Source organism: Gasterosteus aculeatus, chromosome 6, assembly GCF_964276395.1.
Source record: "Gasterosteus aculeatus chromosome 6, fGasAcu3.hap1.1, whole genome shotgun sequence".
In the NCBI taxonomy this organism is placed as follows: Eukaryota; Metazoa; Chordata; class Actinopteri; order Perciformes; family Gasterosteidae; genus Gasterosteus; species Gasterosteus aculeatus.
Window position 1 is genome coordinate 16,658,837 of NC_135693.1, and position 20,703 is coordinate 16,679,539.

At 45.7% G+C, this 20,703-nt stretch overlaps 2 protein-coding genes and 1 long non-coding RNA gene across 30 annotated transcripts in view; 1 reads left to right on the forward strand and 2 right to left on the reverse strand.

Moving 5' to 3' along the window:
- The window catches only part of camk2g2 (calcium/calmodulin-dependent protein kinase (CaM kinase) II gamma 2), a 39,486-nt gene extending 31,002 nt beyond the window's left edge, over positions 1 to 8,484 (reverse strand). For 24 of the 28 annotated variants that reach the window (XM_040179081.2, XM_040179076.2, XM_040179069.2 and 21 more), the window contains exons 1-2: positions 8,315 to 8,456; positions 7,252 to 7,346 (exon numbers count right to left, since the gene is read on the reverse strand). In XM_040179081.2, coding sequence (XP_040035015.2) covers positions 7,252 to 7,346; positions 8,315 to 8,379 — 160 coding nt within the window. In that variant the 5' untranslated portion in view covers positions 8,380 to 8,456. Of the gene's footprint in view, positions 1 to 7,251; positions 7,347 to 8,314 lie in introns of all 28 variants that reach the window. The other 4 variants (XM_040179077.2, XM_040179064.2, XM_078104768.1 and 1 more) reach the window with 3 other exon arrangements.
- Positions 8,485 to 15,609: 7,125 nt separating this feature from the next.
- Positions 15,610 to 20,079, reverse strand: LOC120821100 (arylsulfatase I). The gene is made up of 3 exons (XM_040179505.2): positions 18,185 to 20,079; positions 17,434 to 17,766; positions 15,610 to 17,353 (listed from the first exon to the last, which is right to left on the reverse strand). The coding sequence occupies exons 1-3, from the start codon at positions 18,466 to 18,468 to the stop codon at positions 16,267 to 16,269; spliced, it is 1,704 nt and encodes a 567-aa protein (XP_040035439.2). The 5' UTR covers positions 18,469 to 20,079; the 3' UTR covers positions 15,610 to 16,266.
- On the forward strand, positions 16,411 to 18,608 carry LOC144409498 (uncharacterized). The gene is made up of 2 exons (XR_013467964.1): positions 16,411 to 17,367; positions 17,446 to 18,608. It is a non-coding gene; the product is annotated as an uncharacterized LOC144409498 (long non-coding RNA).
- Positions 20,080 to 20,703: the final 624 nt, after the last annotated feature.

The window sequence follows — 20,703 nt, forward strand, 5'->3', positions numbered from 1 at the left end:
ACTAAACTGGGAACTACTTGTTAATGTTTAAGGTATTCTGGTAATATGTGGAAACCCTTTTAGCCTTCATGTTTCATCCGGTCTAAAATGTTTTAAAAAATCATGTCATTATCTTTGTTGTGTGACCCCAAACTAAGTTTCTTAGTCCTTCTTTGATCTAAAAATAGCAGATCAGAAAAGCAGTACACTGACATCAAATCCTCCCCAAGAGTGACTTCACATTCAAAGATGAACAGAACCCTCCTCGTGGTTTCTTACATTCTTCTTTAGTCCCCTTTTCTCCTCGTTATCCCAAACACCCTCCAAGCAAACTGCATCAGGAGGATCATCCAGAGTTCAGGGGCGGTTTGAGTCATCCGTCGTCACAGAGCCTGGAAGCAGGACGGAGGACTGTATTCTCTAATAGACATTACATCATGTTGACTGGCTGCAATTTGCAACAGAAATAAGGATTTCATTCACTAGATGTGCTATTTTTAAAGCATGGAGTCAAGACTCGTTACGCTTTCAATATGTCATTATATTTATGCCAGACTCAAAGGCCCGATGACTCATTCTAGAGAGAAAGGTTTTTTGGGCAGGACTTGTGCAGAGGCCTCTATTTCGCCCGATGGAAGAGAAAACCTTATTTAAAACAGGATTACATTTTTCTAGTCATTCATTACCATTTTTCTGTACTTTTTGTGTTTAAATTATTTCTTCACTCTCAACTTTCAATGCAACTCAACAAATGTTTTCAAAGTGTGATGATGACACCCGATGTTTCCTGAGAATAAATCTGGAAGCGAACACTGGCCCCTTTAATCAAGCAGATAGATAAAGAGTTCCGGGCCTCGACGTGTCAGAGTGAAGCCTTGATCCTTGGTGATAACTAATCGCTGACGAGCGGCTGGTCCGGGGAGACAAGCTTCGACCCCGACAAAGACCAGATCTGAAGGTTGTTCAAACACACACACAACGATCCCAGGGTTGTTCCCTGCGAGGAGGCACACTGGCCTCCGTTGTGTGCTGTGAGACCGGTCCTTGCGAGAGGCGCAGCGACGCCTGAACACACAACGCGGTTCAACGCAGGACGGCGTGCAAAGAGAGACGGCCGACGCGGATCCCCTCCGACGGCCCGGCGGCACGGAGGCTGCACGAGGTGACAGCAAGAGCAAATAATCACATCGGTTTAAAAGTGCCCGGTGGTGCGCTCCACCAATCCTGCCATGCGCGCACATTGTTTGATTCTTATTTTCGCAGCTTGTGGACCAACTGTTTGTTGAACGTGCAACTATGCGCCTCAACACGCGGGATCGTTGCACGGGCTTGACTCGACACGTCGCCGGCTTACAGATCTGTGTGTGCACGCCATGAGCCGCGTGTGTGTGTGTGTGTGTGTGTGCTGTAATCCCTGTGCGTTTTGTTTCTATTTGGATTGTGGAATAGGTTGAAATGGATGAGTCTGCTGCCATATACAGTAAAGCATAGTCAATGTTTAGTTGTATTAATATTCAGAATTATACCTCAGCTATTAACTCATGTTTAAAGATGCACATGTACATGTACTACAGTATATACAATATGTATTTAAAATGCTCTGGATCGAACAGCCTGTTATTGTGGAAGCTTATTTGGTAATAATAATCCACTGGTGGATATTTACTTGAATGCGTCCACCACAACGAGCCAGCCGGCCCTTTAAGAGTAATTCTTTGAGAAGACTTTCATTAAGAAAGGCTGATTTGATTATAACCTTGGTAGCCGATACAAACGTGGCACGTCAGTCGACAGGAGTCCGCAATCCAACCAAATTATGTCGCCCGCACGCTCCATTGAGCAAATTTTATTCAGATGCTACAAACTGTAGACGGCTTTCAGCGCGGATTATCAAACCATTTTAACTCCCGCAGGCCGGTGTCGACTGTTAAGGGGGAAACTACTGACAGACACAACGGGCAGGGCACCACACACAGAAGAAAGAAGGAAATACACACCTGGTGTGAGAGAGTGTGCGTGTGTGTGTCTGTGCGCATTTAGCTGGTCAAACATCCTCCCCCTGAGAAAACAGTGGCCTCGGGCAAAGATACGCTAAAGTAAATGTAGGGAAAACAATGGTGGATTGATACCATGTTGCATGTCGACAAGTGTTTGTCTGGTTACACCATTAAACCCCCTCCTCCGCCAACCGTAATCTCACCACCTATAATCACAAACCACACAGGTTTCACTTGTAGATTTCTTCTGTGAAGTGAAACCCTGGTTTGACTTCAGCGGCAACTGTCAGATTAAAATCACAAAAATGTCAAATAAAACCCCCAAAAAGTGGCTCTTTTTTTTGAGAGCCTGAATGTGTCTGATTGACAGCCTGTCGTTCCGAATGAGTTTCCTCGGGATGAAGATCTTCTGCACCGCGTTACTATTCATTGTACATGACACTTAGTGAATATGATGACCAAGTTTATGTAATCTCGGCTGTCAAGTGGGAAGAATGGGATGAATGTAAGCAAGCTGTTACCATGGAAACAGGCCGCTTGATTGACAGCATAGTATTGAAGGTGTGCGATCAGGAATAAATTATGGCTTGGCATGTTTGAAGAGCCCAGACACATGTACACACACACACACACACACACACACACACACAGCTGCCTGGAAAAAAGTATGATTGATCATTGCAGGAATTTATCAGTGATGTTTTTGAAAATAAAGAAATAGGAGAAAATCGCATTTACAAAAAATATTATTTCTCAGCCTTTAAGTTAAAAAAATTTCATCAGTAAATAATACTGACTTAGTTTAAACATTCAGTTTATTTGTCTTAACTTTTACTTCCTTCCAGCCTTATCTTCCTATTTCCTTTGTTCTATGAGACCTTCCTTCTCTAACCCAAATTACTGCTCAAGGCCACGCAGAAGCTACAAAAAGACAACAAAATGGACACTAGCTTGTACTTATACTACGGATACATGGCTTTACATTCAGCTCACTGGGTGGGATTTGTGAAAGATTACAACTGTTATGGGGCAGAAAGAAAGGAAAGCCAGTTACACAAGTAGCACATTTTGCTGACACACGCAAACACACACACAGTCTCGCCTCTCCTTTGTGTGTGTCCAGCTTTATTGCTTTTGACTGCAATAAATAATCTTGACAAAAACCCTCTCGGTTAAAAGAACAGCAGCATTGCTTCACTCGGCTCTGCAACGTTTCTGTTTCTTTTTCACAACAAAACTATCATGACTTTCACCAACAGTTTTGAGTTGTGTGTGTGTGTGTGTGTGTGTGTGTGTAAAGGACACGTCTGGTGGCGTGAAATGCAACCACCTCCGCTTCGTTCTCACGTCAGTGCCTCTCTTCATTCATGCTGTAAACAGCTCGATCGCCGCTCGTCTCCGTCTCTTCTCTTTGTTTTTGCAGCGCATGATCCTGACCGTCTCACTCTCTCTTTCCACATGCGACCCCCCCCTCATCAAATATTCACAGTTGGTCCCATGAAACATTCACCCCGGTTATCCTCCGCCAATCAGCCTCCAGCGGGCGCACGAGGAGCCAACCAAGACACACAAACACACACAGACACACAAAGTGGTGGTCTGCCTGCGATGTGGCAGCACTGCAGAGGGGGGGGGGGGGGGATGACTAGAGAGGGGAAGGAAGAGGTGGCAAAAGAGAGAAGAAGAGACCAAGGCGGGAGAGGAAATGCGACTTGTGAGGAAGACGCATGAAAGGAAACGAGAGGAAGAAGCACCGAGGAGGACTCTGAGGATCCGCTCCTCAGCTGCAGTCCGTGTGCAGTGAGAGCAGAGCAGCCATTGCGCCTCAATAATTCAACGCCCCCCCACCCGTCATCACAGGGCCTCACCTTATAACAGCGGAGCCAAAAATGCAGCCCCAGCTCCACACAAGACGCGACGTGCAACAGTAGCTATAAATAACAGGAATCACTGGACTGATCGGCGGCGTCTCCCTCGGGTGCACACGCAGCACACCTGCGTTAACGCAAGCCGAAGCCTGTTCGTACACGTTCAGGTCTATTTTCTTCCCTCTACTACGGCGAACGAGCGTCGGGCTCTGAGCGCTGGTTGACCTACATTCCACTTGGTGCCTGAATTCAATTAACTGATATTCAATTAACCGCTGAGACAAGTGGCGAGGATTCGAGTCAGAGAGCTTTTGGTCATTTTTCTATTACAGTGCTTAAGAATATAAAAGTTGTCTGAATGCAAATTGCAAGAAATGACTGGATGGACGTTTAGTGTGTTTACAGGTTTGTCCTCTGTGAACAGTGAATTGCCGTCATTGTTGTTACAGTCAAAACATTGAAAATGCTTGATTGAATTAGCAAATAAGAAAAACATAATTTAGAACTTTATCCTGGAAAACGTGCAGAGGACTAAAAGGAACCATAAGGTGAAAAAGATGTCACCTTCAGACACTAAAATCGATCATCAGGCTCCAGCAAAAGAAAAAAAAGAGCTATAAATCATTAAAAAGGGACGACTTTAGTCAATCGAACCTGCAGGGGCACATTACTACAAGCGGCACGAGAGAGTGAACCAGCCGGTTTCATTGTCCACTTCGTAAATGCTCCTCATTGTTCTCTATTTGAAGAGTTGTAAAACTGTTCATATCTTCCTGTCAACCTCTGCTCAGTTTTACCGTAGGCGATGTCAATAAAAGCGGCTTCCCGAGCTCGTGTTTGATGTCCATATTTTATGACTATTTAAAAGAAAGAATTGTGGACCCATAAAGGCTTGGACGGCAAGTTTAACTAATTAGCTGAAACTCTTCTTTAAAATCTGTCCGCGACAGAGGAGTCGATTCAATTCAATTCACAGCAGTTTCTGAATGCGCCGTGTCCTTAGCAATGTGGTTCCGTGTCAAAGCGCGCGTGTGAGCGTCAGTGGAAGTGACAGAGCACGCGTGCACGCGTGAGTGTCTGCTCCAGCGGCTGCGCGCATGCATGTGACGCGGCATGACCCAGGCGTAATCGCTGAATTTGACGCGAGCCAATGCGTCCTCCCACAGCTGCATGAAATACGGCTTAATCCCACCCACGCACACACACACACATACACACACATACAAGCACACTAACATCATAAATACAAGTGATACTCCACCAACGCCAACACTAACAAGCACAGACCAGACTGTATATTTATAATATGTGTGTGGTTATGTTAATGGATTGTGTGTGTGTGTGTGTGTGTGTGTGTTTGAATGTGCATGCATGCGTTCTGCAGCCCTGAAGTATTCATGTTTGTGTGTGCATGGAGACAATATCATTTCTGCAGGTGATGCCACGTTTTGGATTTTGGTTGGGTTGTCTTGGCTGTGAATTGTGATTATTTTTTGTAAGTCTTTGGTCATCGTTTCAATTCATTATGATAACAATGTACTTGAGTAATTGCCAGGAAGTGACCAAGAAGCAAGTGGTCAGAAGATCGGATGAGGAGGCTTAGTGCCACTGGGGAGAGGCATGAGGGGTCATACAATTCAGAATTTCAGTGGAAAATAGTCTGATTCCCAGTTCCAATCATTGTCTTAATTGTTTAAAACTGGTTTCAATGTGCTCATCGGCGTTTCCTCGTTTGACTTCCTCGTTCCGCCTTTTATTGGCAGATCTCAGCGTTTAATTTGATCGGTACAATATTATCAGGAATCAGGAAACATTTATTGCCAAAATATGTCATACATAAAAGGAATTTGACTTGGCGGTAGGTGTGCGACAGCAAACCAAATGGAAAATGCTAATAGAAAAAGATGACCCGAGTTATGATAAACAAAAACCAAGTGAACCTTTCCCAGATACACACTCCTTTCAGATCCATCCGTGTGTGTGTGTGTGTGTGTGTGTGTGTGTGTGTCTGCTTGTGACAAACATATTAGCAGCACCAGCACATTTCCGCTCTGATTAAGGACAACGAGCAGTGAAAGAGATGAGAAAATGTACAAGGACCGACCTCGTGCGCACAGTGAAGTGTGAGAACCGTTAAGCAGGTGAGAGAAAATCGGCGCAACTGCGCTTCAAGTGAGAAAAGAGCAGTCGTCTGTGCGTTTGTGTGATAATCGTGACCACTACCCAGACACACACACACACACACACACACACACACACATAGGAGGCAGGCAGCCTATGGCATGAGGAGTTTCACCCCCACTGTTGCCGGGTTACCGCCTCCGGACCACCACCTCATACACACACACACACCCGCACAGGTTTCAAGATTTTTTTTCTCAAATCAATCTCTTGTTTACAGAGAAAACAAGATCAAAATGAGGCTGTTTGGGCAGAGGGGAAGACGATTGCATCTTCTGGGAAAAGAGCAGCGGGATGAGTCCAGAACTGGCTGCGAGCTGCGCTTCGTACCATCACTCAACCTTGGATGCAACCTCTTGTCACTTACACACCCACACACAGCCTGCTCACACACAGGGACCCGCGGGGACGCGCACACGGATGCAATTCATGTGCAAACCCAAACACATGCGACAACCAAAAGGATTGAACAGACAGTACTGCTGAGATTACAGCTACGTGGCAGCAGGAGCGCCGTGACACACAAGGCCGACTAGTGACAACAAATCTGCCTCAAATACTGACATGTGTTACACGTGAAAAACACACACACAAACAAACACGCACAGTCTGGCAGACATTGCCAGTGTCGTAATTCTGAACTTACACAATGAAAAATCCACGTTATTGCAACATATTGTTGTAGTTTGGGCTTTGTTTCCTACTCAATTTTTGTCAGAATCTATCAGAATATCGCATATAATTTTAGAATAGATTTTGTGAGAAAATTCCATTTCAATTTGAATTCAATCCAAATTCAATAATTTCTCCCAGAAAGTCCCAGAAATATTTCACTCCTAATTTATGTGTTTTTAATCATCACATTTGAGTCACACGTGTAAGCATCTGTGGCTCAAACAAAAGAGGCACAAACACGGAGCTAAAGTAAAGCGCCTGCAATCACGAGTATGTCAAGTATGTTACGGAGGGTGAAAGTTGAACCAGGAAGTCGCTCAGTAGATCTGGCTAACCTGACTGCTCGCATTTCTGCCTCAGTCGACATCTGTAGATTATTTTATATACCCGGCCATGAAATCCAACGCACAGCTACGGTCGCTTAGGATGAGAGAGACCGACGGCACTAGGAAGGCCTCCGGCTCTCCAGGAACTCTCCGCTCTTCAGGAAAACACATGGCACACCTGCAGCTGCAGTTTGCACAAACAGGCGCGGTACCCGCTGTACTCACCTCTGGCGGAGAGCTTTTTCGTGTTGATGATCTTTGCGGCATACTCCTGGCCGGTGGACTTCTTGATGCATCGGCGGACGATGGAGAAGGCACCCCTGGAGCGAGGGGAAAATAAATTAAATCAAATCAAACCAATCGATCTGGGAAACCACTTCAAAAGTAAAAACAAAAACCCCCACATGTATGTGTGACATGGGAACGTGCATGAACTTGTCACACACCGAGGGCACGCATGAACCACGCACATCTAAGGAGGGAGGTCCTGGCTACTAGTGCCATTGAAAGAGGGGGGGGGGGGGTTGTTGTGAAAGGAGCCAGTCATTAGCTCCAAAGGTAGAAACATGAATACAGGAGGCCGAACCTGCTGAAAGGTCAAATCAGCGTTGAACAAAGTATTTGAAGGCTGCATTCCCCCGCTGTCGGTATGAGAAGGCGGAGCAGCTCCGTGAGCCGCACGAACCCTGATCAGATGTTTCCAAAGTGGCTCTGAGGACACATGCATGCAACACATGGGTCCTTTCGTTTTGTGGTCCCGCATGCGGCGCGCGTCTACGTGCGCTGCGCGTAGCCTAAATGTGCAACGACCACGGTCATTCTTCCTCCTTTTGTGTGTGTGTACGTGTGTGTGTGTGTGTGTGTGTGGTGGCCTCACACAAACAACAGCCCTGCAGTCTGTTTAGAAATGCAACACACACACACACACAAAAAAAAACGCATAGATGCGAGATGAGCGCGAGGATGGCAGCCTGTCGACGCGCGCTACCTGCGGGCGCGCTGGGAAACAAGTTGGTGTCCCGCGCGCGTCGCTTTCGCACCTTTCGGGTCGCGAGCGGTGCGACGCGCACGGTTTGCACCTCCGGGGTTTAACGTTACGAGCCTGCTGCTCACGGCGCGCGGCGCTCCCGTCCCTCCGCGTTTCTGACAGCTCCCCTTCTGCCCTGTCAACACCGAAGTGAAACGCGCACGAGCGGCAGAGGAGAAAAACGTGCGCGCGCGCGCCCACACACACACACGGACGGACACACGGAACGCAACAAGAGCGGCGGCGGCGGCGGCGTCTTACTTTCCGAGTTCCTCGTACAGCTGATATTCGTCTGTGAATCTGGTCGAGGTTACAACTGTAGCCATGTTGACTGGAGTGTGAGGGGGGAAGACGGGCTCGAGCTCTGCGAGGGGAGCGGGGAGTGGGAGGGGAGAGAGAGAGAGAGAGCAGCCGGGCTGTAGTAACAAAGATCCTCTATCGAGCGCACGAGCCACTCTGTGTAAAAACGACAAGACTAAATGGAGATTAAACTGATCTGCCGTCTGCCGCGGCCTGATGTCGTATGTCGTGTTTGATGATTTTTCTATTGTTTTGAACTTATATTAAAGTAAGATGAAGTACTGTGGCAGTGTATTGTATCTGCGACCATAGAGCCGTACTATTGCTGCAATAGTCTCAAAGAATAAGAGGTTAGTTGAGTCGATGTAGTTCTGATTTGAAGGTTTAGTTCAAGAAGGCACATAAGAGCCACAGCTACAGATGCTATGATAATTCTCTGAATACAGTCAGTTGTGTGAGTGATATATGTTTCTGTCCACCCTGTGCTCATGCATAGGGCTCATCTGCTGGTCAAAGCTGTTGACTTTGTCTTTCCCGAACCAGAAATAAAAGGCAGAGGGAGACCTCCTGCTGCTCGTCGCTCTCTGGCAACAGCAGCAAAAGGTGGCGCGTAATCCACGCGAGATCTTTGCCGCTGCACCGGGAGCTGCAGATCCAGGCTCGGATTCACCGTCTCTCCCTTCCGCGTTCGACCGATTGACGCTAAAGTAAAGCTGACGCCGGATCAGCTGGAAGGAGCAGCGTCCTTCGGAGGCCAAGCCATGCAGTGTGGATGCGATGCCGCAATATTTTAATATTGGCACAGAGCAATGAGCTGCATTGTGGGAAAATGGTTTCATTTGCTGAAGTGGGCTTCCTGAAATGTGAGTCACCACTTAAAATGTGACACAAGTTGGATTTTACAATGGAACATCTTTTATTGTTTGTTGTTCTCCCTTTTATCAACCGTTTTATGAATCGCATTCAGCAACACAAACCTTACTAAATCTTACTGGACGTTTCTTTTAAACTTTTTTTTATATACCTAGATAAGACGTGTCTTTGTACTTCTGCTTTTTTAATAGCTCTCCACTCATTTGTGGAGATCTAAGGTTGGATTTTGTGAAGATTGTTCACAATGATCGTCATCCTTATCAGGTTTCCACAAACCTTTGTACCTTTTCACAATCATACGTTGCGCTGTTATTTGATCAGGCCCGGAGCATCACCCCCCCACTGTCATCCATAAAACCTCAATTCCAACAGGAATTTCAAAATATACACAAAATGATTAAACAAAGAGGTTTGCAGATGTTCATCTGTCGTTTATGATCGAGCGTGGCCTGTAGAGATCCCTTCAGGTAGCCGAGGCTTCGATCCGACTTCGCCCTGTTCGAGGGATTTAAACTGTAAACTGGAGCATCATTGTATAAGAGACAGGGAATTAAAGGCGTTATGTAACGGGCTGCTGCACTGTAAAGGTTTATCTGAGCTTTCATGAATATCTCATGAAGGGTATTAATATATCCCCTTGGCACCATGTTTAAGTGTGTGTGTCTGTCGGTGATTACAGCTGCACACACACACACACACACACACACACTCCAGTGATGATCATGTGTTTCTTCTGGTGTTACGCGATGAAAAAGTACTTCCCCCCCGGAGCATTTCGGTCATATTTCTCCATCCTCAAATGCACATGGGCACTTTAAAGCGGCTACAATGAATTTAAATGAGCAATGGGGCAAATGACCACCTACGGTATAAAACGTGTCACTTCTCCTCTGTTCCATTCAGCGAGTGTCTCGGCGTTCCACAGCTCACTCTTTGGGTTCGCTGCCCACTCACTTGCGGTTCCTCGTCACCGCTCCAATCAACAGTGTTTCCTCGCTTAAAAAAATCCCACTTTGCACAAGCTGGCCAACTATAAAACTGCAGCCAGAAGTGAGCAGCTGAAGCTGGTGAACGTAGCCGGGTGCTTCTCTCAGGAGTTGGTGGTGTCCAAATATGTAGTTAAAAGAGAGTGAATAGGAGCAAAACGTATAACATAAATCTCTTTCATAAATGATTCTGTTTTTTCACAACTGTTGATGGATGCACTGGCTTGTGGGAGGAATTACTGCAGTAAAAACGTTCATGAAATGTTTATGACTAGCAGCTTGAGTGTTTATATATCTTATTTTTTTTACTTCTGTTTACTTTTATTTTTGGATACCGTCATCCTAGTGATGCATTCTTCTTGTCTGCCCTGATGATGCTGGAAGGGGTTCAGCTCATAGCGCGTCGACTCCAAGGTTCCCACTTTGGTTTTGTTTCTCTGATGGCAAACCTAGAAATAAAGAAAAAAGAGATTTGATTATTAGTCTCGGATTCAACAGGCCACCTGAAACATGACTCCCACACGCTCCTCGCAAAAGACAGCCCGACGTATTTACCAGGTTCAACAACGCATGCATGTGCCTCCCCCTTTGTTCTCCCGAAACTGTGAGTATTTAGAAAGCAATGTGATTAATGGGTGCTTACAGCGAAAACAGGAGCCGCGCAACCAGTTTCTGCCGCTCTGAAGCTTAATTAGCGAGGGTGCAGAGGTGCAGAGGTGCCGTGAATTATGTTTCTTTGTGACGAGCCTGTCTTGGACAAGCTGTGCAGTAGTGGCCCTTTGCTGGCAAACCCAAGTCAAGAGGCGGATGTGCTTTGAGAAATTTCCACAGAACAGTGAATGGTTTCCCCTTGAACCTGAGTGTTTTACTGCGGTCGGCTTTTCCTGGAAGCCTGGAAACGGTACGCTGCTTCTGAATATTGCATCAGAAAAAGGCCATGTGGTTTAGTGTGGCTGAAGACGTTTTGATTTGGCCTGGTAATAAATCTCCTCTCATATCTTGTACACTGCTTGTGTGGAGGTCAGCAGAGGGAAATGCCCAATAAAACTCGCTCCTCTCTCACGCGGCGGCTCAACAGGCTTTGTTTCGGTGTCGGTAATTGCCTCTCGTCAGTCATCCCATTCGCTGTACTGGCGTCCTGTTTGGACAGCTCTCGCCTCATCACATGACACTGCATTATTTAACATCGGGAAAAAAAACCTGCCTGGAGTGCGTTGCAGAGAGAGAGAGAGAGAGAGAAAGCATCCAGTTTGTAAAGAGCGATGACACATCATTATTGCTTAAGGGTTATGGTAGATGATATACAGCACATTAGCCAAAGTGGTGGGAGGAACTGAAGTGAATATATCCAATAGAAACGGATCACCTTGATTTTCCACACACACCACAGTAAATGTATTCAACATGAAGCCTGTCATGATCTCAAATTAGAGGCCTCGCATGCTCACAGGTTTTGTGTCTGAACTCACATTGGCGTCATGCAAAGACACACCTAAAGATGTCCCCAATGAGAAGAATATGGTTGTTTACTGTCCCAACACGGCCACTTATCTCATGTGCATGAGATAGAAAGCATCATCAACTCCTCCAGGCTCTACGAGCTAAACCTCCAGGCAGCGATGATGCTGTAAGGTGAAAGGGGAATGACTCAATGTGCAAGAATGTTTTCAACGTGGTGGATCCAACTAATACGCTGCTTTGTTGATTACTAGACCTTCACATTGTCCCGAATAAGCATTCAATAGCACATCAGGGCTGTTCGAGGTGGGTAATGGGTTGCAATAACCATGCAAAGGACTCGGGCGAATGTGTCCCAATTGAGTCGTTGGTACTTCTCTGCCTTTAGTTTCCTGCATTTACATTCGGCGCTTTAAGAGCCGTTTTGTTGTTTTGATTGTTAACCTCCCACCACTCGGGGGTGTGGAGCTGTGTTTCAATTAGGCCGCAAGGTCGGTACAATCAGCAGGATTACCTGCCACAGGGGTCGGTGATGTGGAGGCAAATCGTTTTTTGACCGTGGAAGAGTGAACGCGGAAGAATGTGTTTGGATTATGAGGAGCCCTTTAGGACTGTTGAAACACTCGCACTCACAACTGAGACACTCTTAGACGTACTAATGGAACTCTCTTACGTTCGCTACGTCAGCTGCTTCTGTGTCATATACACCTACATGTGAAATGCTTAAATGCATACAAATGAAAACATTTGTACGTATGAAAAACTGCAAAATATATATATATACGTATTTCAAACATTTATACAAATATATGCGACACACTGAACGTTTTATATCTCTCATGCAAGAGATTCAGTTCTGCGTGTATAAGTGTTCAACAATAAATATACGACCTTTTCATATTGTTTCAGATAGATACGTATAAATGTTTAACCTATATGCATGTAAGCATTTAATATGTAGGTGTACATGACACAGCAGTATATATGTATGCGTGTGTGTTTTTCATGTGCGCTTCAGACGAATAAGTATGTTTTATATATGCGTGTGCATAGGTTTACAAAGTCTGTATGTATGTGTGTGTGTCTCAATAGTTAAGTTCTAAACGGCCCCTCATATAGCATCTTTTGATGGAGTCACTAGTGGCAAACAGTGTTATATCACTTTCATTTTTGTGTTGGGAGACGTCTCAAGGATTATTTAACGTGTCAAAACGAACTTAACACCAACCAAGGTGACCTCACTATTGATAGGAAAAAGGGTCAACGTGTTTTATCTACAACACAATGTCCAAATGAATCAAATTAAGTCATAGTTAAAACATTTTCATCAGCCTTTTGTGTTTTAACTTCACAACTTCACCAAAGAATCCCATGATCTGAATGTGGCCTTACCTTCAACGGATTATCCAACAGTGGATATGACAGCTCCCTCCCACGCGCTGGATAGCGCTGTGTGTTCTTCTGTGTGCGTGTTTGTGCGTGTGTGTAATTGTGTGACACCTCCTTTGTGATTTATATAATCTGACGGTGCCTTATTTCTGCAGGCCATCGCGATATACTGGGAATCAGATGTGTGGGCATCTAACGATGGTCTTCACCGGTTTTCTCACACGGGACTTTGAGCAACATTTCCACCGTTCACTCGAAGCAGCCAATTCTCTCTTCCCCGAGGTCTAGTTGCGATGGTGTGAGGTTTGTGTGTGTTTGTGTGTGTTTGTCGCATGCACACAAGCGGGAAATGGACAAAGTGCCTTCAGCTTCAAAGCCTCTTGGAGTGATGCTATATAAGTCATGAACTCAGCGCAGATGGATCCTTTGAGAATAGAAAGCCTCCACATGTTTGATTTCCAGTCCTTCTCATAAAGATGGAGCTCATACAAACTGCATTACTTTCCTCTGGCAATTGTGAAACCACATTTGAATTGCTGTAGCCCTATTTGACGATTGTTCTATCTCCATGGTGCTTTCTTTGTTTGTTTAACAAGAGCCAATCACATTGCTTAGTTATACCCCTAGCCCTTGTTTTCGAGTGTCCCTCCCTATTCGACTTTCCCTGAACAAACATGAAGAGGCATTTTATGACAGAATAGCGACGCCTTTCCAAAACCCTCAAAGCGTCATTTACATCCTCTTCAAACAAAGGGCATAAAGTTGTAAAGTATGTGTATGACAAAAGAAACAACTATTGCTACAACATTTTACAATAATTTGCACGATCATTGTAAATGTAATCCAGTAAATTCAATGTACTTTCTAATGTTATGTTTCTATTTTTTTCTATTTCTGACCGCACACGTTGTACCCATTAATACCACTTATCTTAATGCACTCAGAAACAAGCATCTTTGCAGAATCACAGTGACAAAGTATTTAACTCCTGGAACTGGACCAGAGAACACACTTTACCAGACAAGTGAAAGGTTTGAACATTTTTCCTAAGATGCAAATAATAAGAGAAAATGAATGTGAAGAAATTTGACATTTTATACAAATGGATCCCCCTGTTCGTCAAAAACCTGATATATCTTATTAATTATTGTTGTCCAAAAGCTACATACACACATCAAGGAGCCACAATGTGGCTCTTCACGAAAGAGAACATGCACATCATATATTGAGACGTCCCCCGATGCAGTAAATACTCATTAAGCTCGCCGAATTTGAAATGAGAATTGTTCCCTCAGCGTCACAGACTGTAGGGAAGACCAAAACACTGCAAGCCGATAATCACAAAACCCTCATCCTTTAAACAAAGATTTCCCAAATATCCCTTTATCTTTAAACTAGTTGCTGTTTGTTATGTATGCGTTTTCAAGTAACAAGATATTTTAATCAGATGTGCAAGCTTTTCAGACATGACAGCCCCCTGCAGCCCCTGCGGAACTCTTCTCTTCCCTCCTCCACTCTTTTTATTTAACTCTGCACCACACAACTCTCACCAGAAACACGGCTAATGCCTCCAACTCAATCTCGCAAATGAGCACAAACAAGTGAGTGGGTTGAGGAGCAAAATGAGACAGAAAGACACAGGGGGGTGGCCTGCAGAGGGGACGAGCAAAGCGCTGAGGGATAAATGAGGGGAAGAGGAGGAGGAGGAGGAGGAGGCATTTGGGAAAGAAACTGTGAAGAAGGACAGTTGAATATTCATTATCAGGCCACAGGGGAGAAACCTACAGCCCCGTCGCTACTGTGTGTGGGATTGCTGCTGACACTCACACACACATAAACACTCCTTCATTCACTCACACACACACACACACACACACACACACACACACACACACACACACACACACACACACACACACACACACACACACACACACACGGGAGTGAGCTCCTGCACTCAGCACGTATCAATGCAGACACTATTTACTGTGTGTTGTATGTGACCAAGCAGCTCCACCTATGACTCATTCCTATTAAGCTCCAGCAGCAGCCGGATGCATGACCCCTTATCAGATCATCACATCAGCTGAACCTCTAAAACATCACAAAACTTAATCATAATACAGTTACTATCCCTAAATATTCCAGAGACTGAGATTTTTACAAATGTAAACGTTTTGCAGTACAGCCTGTAGTCGGGCTTGTTAAAACTGCAAAAAAAAAGCTTTAGAAAATTATCCATATAGAAATATATGTGAGAAAATATATTTCCTCACACAAATTTTTAAAAAGTTCTGATTAAGGACACGTTTATGACTTAATCATTGATGTATTGTTTTAAAAGTTTTTCATATATGTTGAAGTTTATTTCTCCATGTGCACAAATTTCTGCATATTCTGGTGACCTGCTGAGCTGTGCACTAAACTACACTACTAATTTAAAACTCTCTGTTTTACCTAAAACCATTTGATGCCAGGAAGCATCTTAGAAAATCTGTGAAATTATTTCTGCAGAGATGGTGTAAAGTCATGAGATGTTAAAGCTGATTGATTGAGCATTTAGGATTTTATTTAGATCCGAATGTTTTCACACATTTTCCAACATGGTAGATTAATAAAAGGAAAATATCTAGAAAAGACTGAGCTTTTGTTGGTTTGTTTACAGACGAAACGTGATGGTCAGAGGTCTTTTAAAGGCAGAGTGAGCTACAGCACAATCTCTAAACAACAGAACAAGGCGACACTTCACAGAAACAACCCCTGTGGGAGTTGTGTCATCCTCATAAGGGTCCTCTTGGGTGATTAGGAGTTGAGACATCGGGAGGTGACCTCCAGTTCCTCTTCTCGTCTCTTCAGGCCTCACGTACACATGGATGCACTCCATCTGTATCAATCCGACTATTCGTGAACACTGGCCTACATGCACAATGACACAAACATTGCTCCCGATGCAGTGCAACGACGTCCTGAAGTCCCCGTGCTGTAGTCTGGCTGCAGGACAGTAAGTGAGAGGACAGTGAGTGAGTCATCCCACTCAGCCGATGTCTGCTTTTTTTTATCTGGTTGCCTGTCTGTCTGTCGACCTTCATTGTTTAATTGTGGCTCTATCGTGTCAATCTGACCGGCCTGTCTACCCGTTTGTATTTGTATTTGTCTCCATCTCCCTCTCCCGTTAACTTCCTCCTGGTTTAGTTGTCGTTGAGGCATTTAGGAGAAAAGAGTGTTCCTCTGCAGGCGTGACCCCACCTTCTTAAAGAGGGCTTTTAATTTACATACTTTGCAGTGCTTAAACTTCAGCATCCTTTCTTTCCTGCCGTCCTTCCCTCCATTGTCCTCCTCCTGTCCCTCCAGGCCCAGCCAGGGACGCCACACTCCTCCATGGAGCTCCGGGTCAGCCAAAGGATCATCTGGTGGATTCCTCGGCATCACAGCTGTCTGGTTGTACTCTGCCAGCCTCCTCAGAAGATGTTTCACTACCTCTGGATGAGCTTCGGCCAGGTCTGACCTCTCGTAAGGGTCGGATGTGATATTGAACAGCCAAACCGACTTCCCCAGCTTGTTGCGCCGCTTCTCGAGGTTGTGCCAGCGTTCTGGACCAACGGGAAGAGCCTGGGGTGGTATCCAGTCCCCGTCACCCACATTTCCTGTCAACAGCTTCCAGTTCCCGGCCCTGATTGCCGCCCTTACGGCAGTGTCCCAGATCCCAAATCCATTGAGCACCAACGCCTTATCATACGGCTCCCCAGGCCTCCTGGAGACTGGGTCAATGTTATAAAGGATTTCCGTGCGAGGACAGGGAAGGCCCTCGCTGATGGTTCCCCACATGTCGTGACCGTCTAACCCATGGCGGGACCGCGGGGCCCCGGCCAGTCCCAGTAGTGTGGGATACCAGTCAGAAACATGGATCAGATCCCTGCTGACTGTACCTTTCTTCTTCAGTAGGGGGCTATGGACAAAGCCAACTGCCCGGATGCCTCCTTCCCAGTAGGTCCCTTTGCCTCCTCTCAGCGGCCAGTTGCTGCCCCCAGAGAGTGGCTGACCCCCATTATCGGACGAGTAGATCAGAACTGAGTTCTGATAGAGTCCACTAGCCATCAGTTCCTGGACCACTTGTCCGACCCCGTCGTCCAGGCAGGTCAGCATGGCTGCGTAGTGCTGCCTGGGCCGATTGCCCTGGAAATCGTAGTGGTGCAAAAAATGGTCGGGTACCTGCAAGGGCGTATGGGCGGCCTGAAGGGACAGATAGAGGAAGAGTGGCTCATGGGGGTTGTGGCTCCGCAGGATCTGCTTCACTCTAGTTGAACAAAGGTACAATTTGAGTTTAAAAAAAAAATGTATTAATATTATTAATTTGATTCACATCTTGACGCTCACCTCTCTACGTAGAGCAGGGTGGAGTAGTTGCCGGCCATCTCCCAGGCAGGCCTGTCCCCGTCGTCGAGGTCGAATCCACAAGCCTCGGCTCCGTCACAGCTCCGATAGGAGTAATGGTCTCCACTGCCGGTCAATGTGCCCAGGAAACTCTGAAAGCCACGTCCTGTCGGTAGGCAGCTCGGCCTGCAGAAGCCCAGGTGCCATTTCCCCACCATGTGTGTGGCATATCCCGCTTCAACCAGACGCTCTGGTAAGGTGGGGAGGTCCGGGGGAAGGCACAGAGGTTGGCGAGACCGGATGATCGAATGCTGGAGTCCAGTGTGAATTTGGTAGCTGGCGAGATAGCGTGTTGATAATTGTACATGACAATAACAATACAATGGTACATTTCACGGGCGGGTTAATAAAGGTTACAACCTGGAGAACGCCTTTTCATACCATCAAACCGAGATGATCAGTGATTTTACAGAATTCTATTGTGCACTTCAAATTGACTTTTTGGTCGTTCCTACTTTCTTTATGCAACATTTCCCCCAGAAAAGAATGTCAGCGTTGGGTCACTTTTTCCACAGAGATAATGAAAATTCAGGATCAAACAAGCACACAGACTTAAATATAGAAGGGGATTTGCCAGCTATGTGTATCGTAAAGATCAGGTGAATCGTAGCTTATCAGTTTATTATAATTCTCCATTAGAAATGTTAGCAAAATACAAAAAGCAAGTAAATGTAATGATAAGGAAACGTCTCACCTTCCTGTCATGAGTTGACTGCGAGACGGAGAACAGATTGGCTGAACGTAGTAATTTTCAAGTTTCACCCCCTCTGCTGCCAGCTGGTTCAACGTGGGAGTGTGGATATCTGAGCCATGGTAGCCGATGTCTGCATAACCCTGGTCGTCCACCATGATGAAGATAAGGTGCGGGGGCCTGGGCCTTTCCGTCTCCTCCGTGACAACGCTGCCGTCCGTCGAATTGTCATCACCCAGGCAGCGGACAACCACCAGGAAAAAGACACAGCAGGTTCCTGCCCTCATCTCCAGTCTATCTACTCGTCTGAATTTGCCTGTGATTTATTTTCTGCTCAGTCTGCAGTCAATAAATGTCAAGCCGGATCGCTTCTGCGGGTAGAAATGGGATGTTTCTTGGCCCGAGGAGCTCGTCCCAAAGTCTTATCTGAGAATGAGTTGACGTCTTTCTGCCGGTTATTCCCGATTTTTCGCGTCGGTGCCTGCGGCTGTGGTGGGGGGAGAAAAACTGCTGTCTCTCAGATGGGCACGACGGCGGTAGAGGTTTGTCTAGTGAGAGGGAGGCCTGACCTTTCGCAGTGCTTTGCTACATTCCGCAGTGTTTTCAGGCGCCTCAAAGACCGCTGGGAAGTGCCTCGCTAACCAAAGTTTACAAAGTTTACATATCCACAAACATACCACCACACAGGTATTGATATTATTGGAAGATGTTGTTTTCTTGGAGACGACCGGAACCATTCTCTAACTAAAACTGATTATCGCCTCACTTAACAGTTCCACCATGGCCACAGGAAAAAACAAAGTCTCCTCCCTTTCCTGAGCTGAAGCCAAACTCGACGAGTCATTGCCGCACTCTTAATTTGTGCACACAGAGCGAAGAAACACATGGAAACCTTTTAGCTGTGCCGGCGCATACGGATTTTGACCTTGAGGATTTTCTTGAGAGACGGCCCACTTCTGTCCAGGGCACAGTGACTTGAGCCACAGCTCGCTTTTGTTTTAGTTCGACGGGGAATATGGTCTCACGCATTTCTCTTCTCAGATTTCTGTGTGCTGGCAGCATTTGTATCAAGTGTTTTGGGGAATTATGCGATTACTTCAAGTTACTTCACGTCTCAACTGGCTCTGCTGAGTTTTAGGGTTTTAGTTATCGAGCCAAAGAGATGTTTGCAAAAAGTTAAAAAATTGCAACCAAAATGTTACATATATCTATTTAAAAATAGAGCCAAGACTGTTTTTTATTTTCCTACAATAGCCATATATAACCTGTATATCTATACTTTTTACCTAACAAAAGGGCCAATAACAAATGAATGAGGCCAATGATCAGTCTACTTTGAACCACTAGAGGGGGTCGTTGGCAGTAACTACAGCTACATGTTTCTACAGATCTGTCTAATACAGATCTGATATGAACTGGATCCGTTCTGTCTCTCTCAGATCTGATGCCATCTACAGGAAGAGAGGGTGATATTGTGTGTGTGACCCAGGACTGGTCTTAGTTTCTATCCTGAGGTCCGGGGACAGCTGCAGGCCAAAGCTGCCAGGGCGAGCAGCAACCATTGGTAACCTCCTGCAGTATTGATAATAACAGCGTTGCCTTTGGAGGACGGAGACTATCCGGACGCGATCATCACGTCCAAAGGGCCTGACTTTTAGGTTAAGGTCGAACTTACTATTGTTTTTCGGGGCTTTCTTTTTTAAAATTTGTTTTAACTACTCAGACCAGGAGTGTGACATTCTCCTTTACCCAATAACCATATTTAAACTAAAAAGTAGGAGTGACCCTTTATCATCAGTGTCATGCTAGCATTGTCATTGAGAGCGTTCTAGCACACTGATGTTCATCTCGCTGCACCCCTGTGACAAGCGTCAGCTTCACAGAGTCCACAGCTCCACAGTCTTAGTTTCTGTGTGGAACATGTCTTGTGCACACTCTCCACAGTTGCCACCACATCTAAGAGTTTGACCGGGTGTCAGAATCTGAGGTTGAGGGCAATGTACGAGTGACATTACCACGTCTGATTTTTATCAGCCAGGTCTACACTTAAGTCTTTGTGTGGATCGGCTTTCTGCCTCGGGTTAATGAGCCTTCTGCGTTTCACAGTAGTTGTCATTCAGTCAACACTGTGGAATTATGACATATTTAAATGTCACCATGCAGGCTGTTCATCCAGAGCTTGCATAAGTATTTATCCTAAAAGCTCTACGATGACAGGCTCAAATGTCTCCAGATCCACTGCGGCCCTCAACAATTAAAGACCAACCGGCTCCGATCGCCTCGACGTAGTTTATCTGCACCGGCGGCCCTTCTATTCTCTATAACTCATCAAAAGTGGACTGTTCAATCACGCCCTGTCTCGTCGAGATGTGAGAGTCTGCCTTTGACCCGACTAAATGTTCCCAATGACCCTTAAGCGCGGCGAAGCAAACAGCGCCATTCAGACGTGAATGTTACCTCTCCCCTGGTCTGCAGATGAGCAGTCGAGGTGGTGGTGCTATCCTATTTTTGGAGGGGCTATC

Excerpts from the sequence above, each read along its gene's own strand:
- LOC120821100 (XM_040179505.2), bottom strand. The coding sequence starts at position 18,468 with ATGAGGGCAGGAACCTGCTGTGTCTTTTTCCTGGTGGTTGTCCGCTGC. Across the intron at positions 17,767-18,184 it reads AGTCAACTCATGACAGGAAG|CTACCAAATTCACACTGGAC; the intron begins GTGAGACGTTTC and ends CTATCTCGCCAG. Across the intron at positions 17,354-17,433 it reads ACCCTGCTCTACGTAGAGAG|AGTGAAGCAGATCCTGCGGA; the intron begins GTGAGCGTCAAG and ends TTGTTCAACTAG.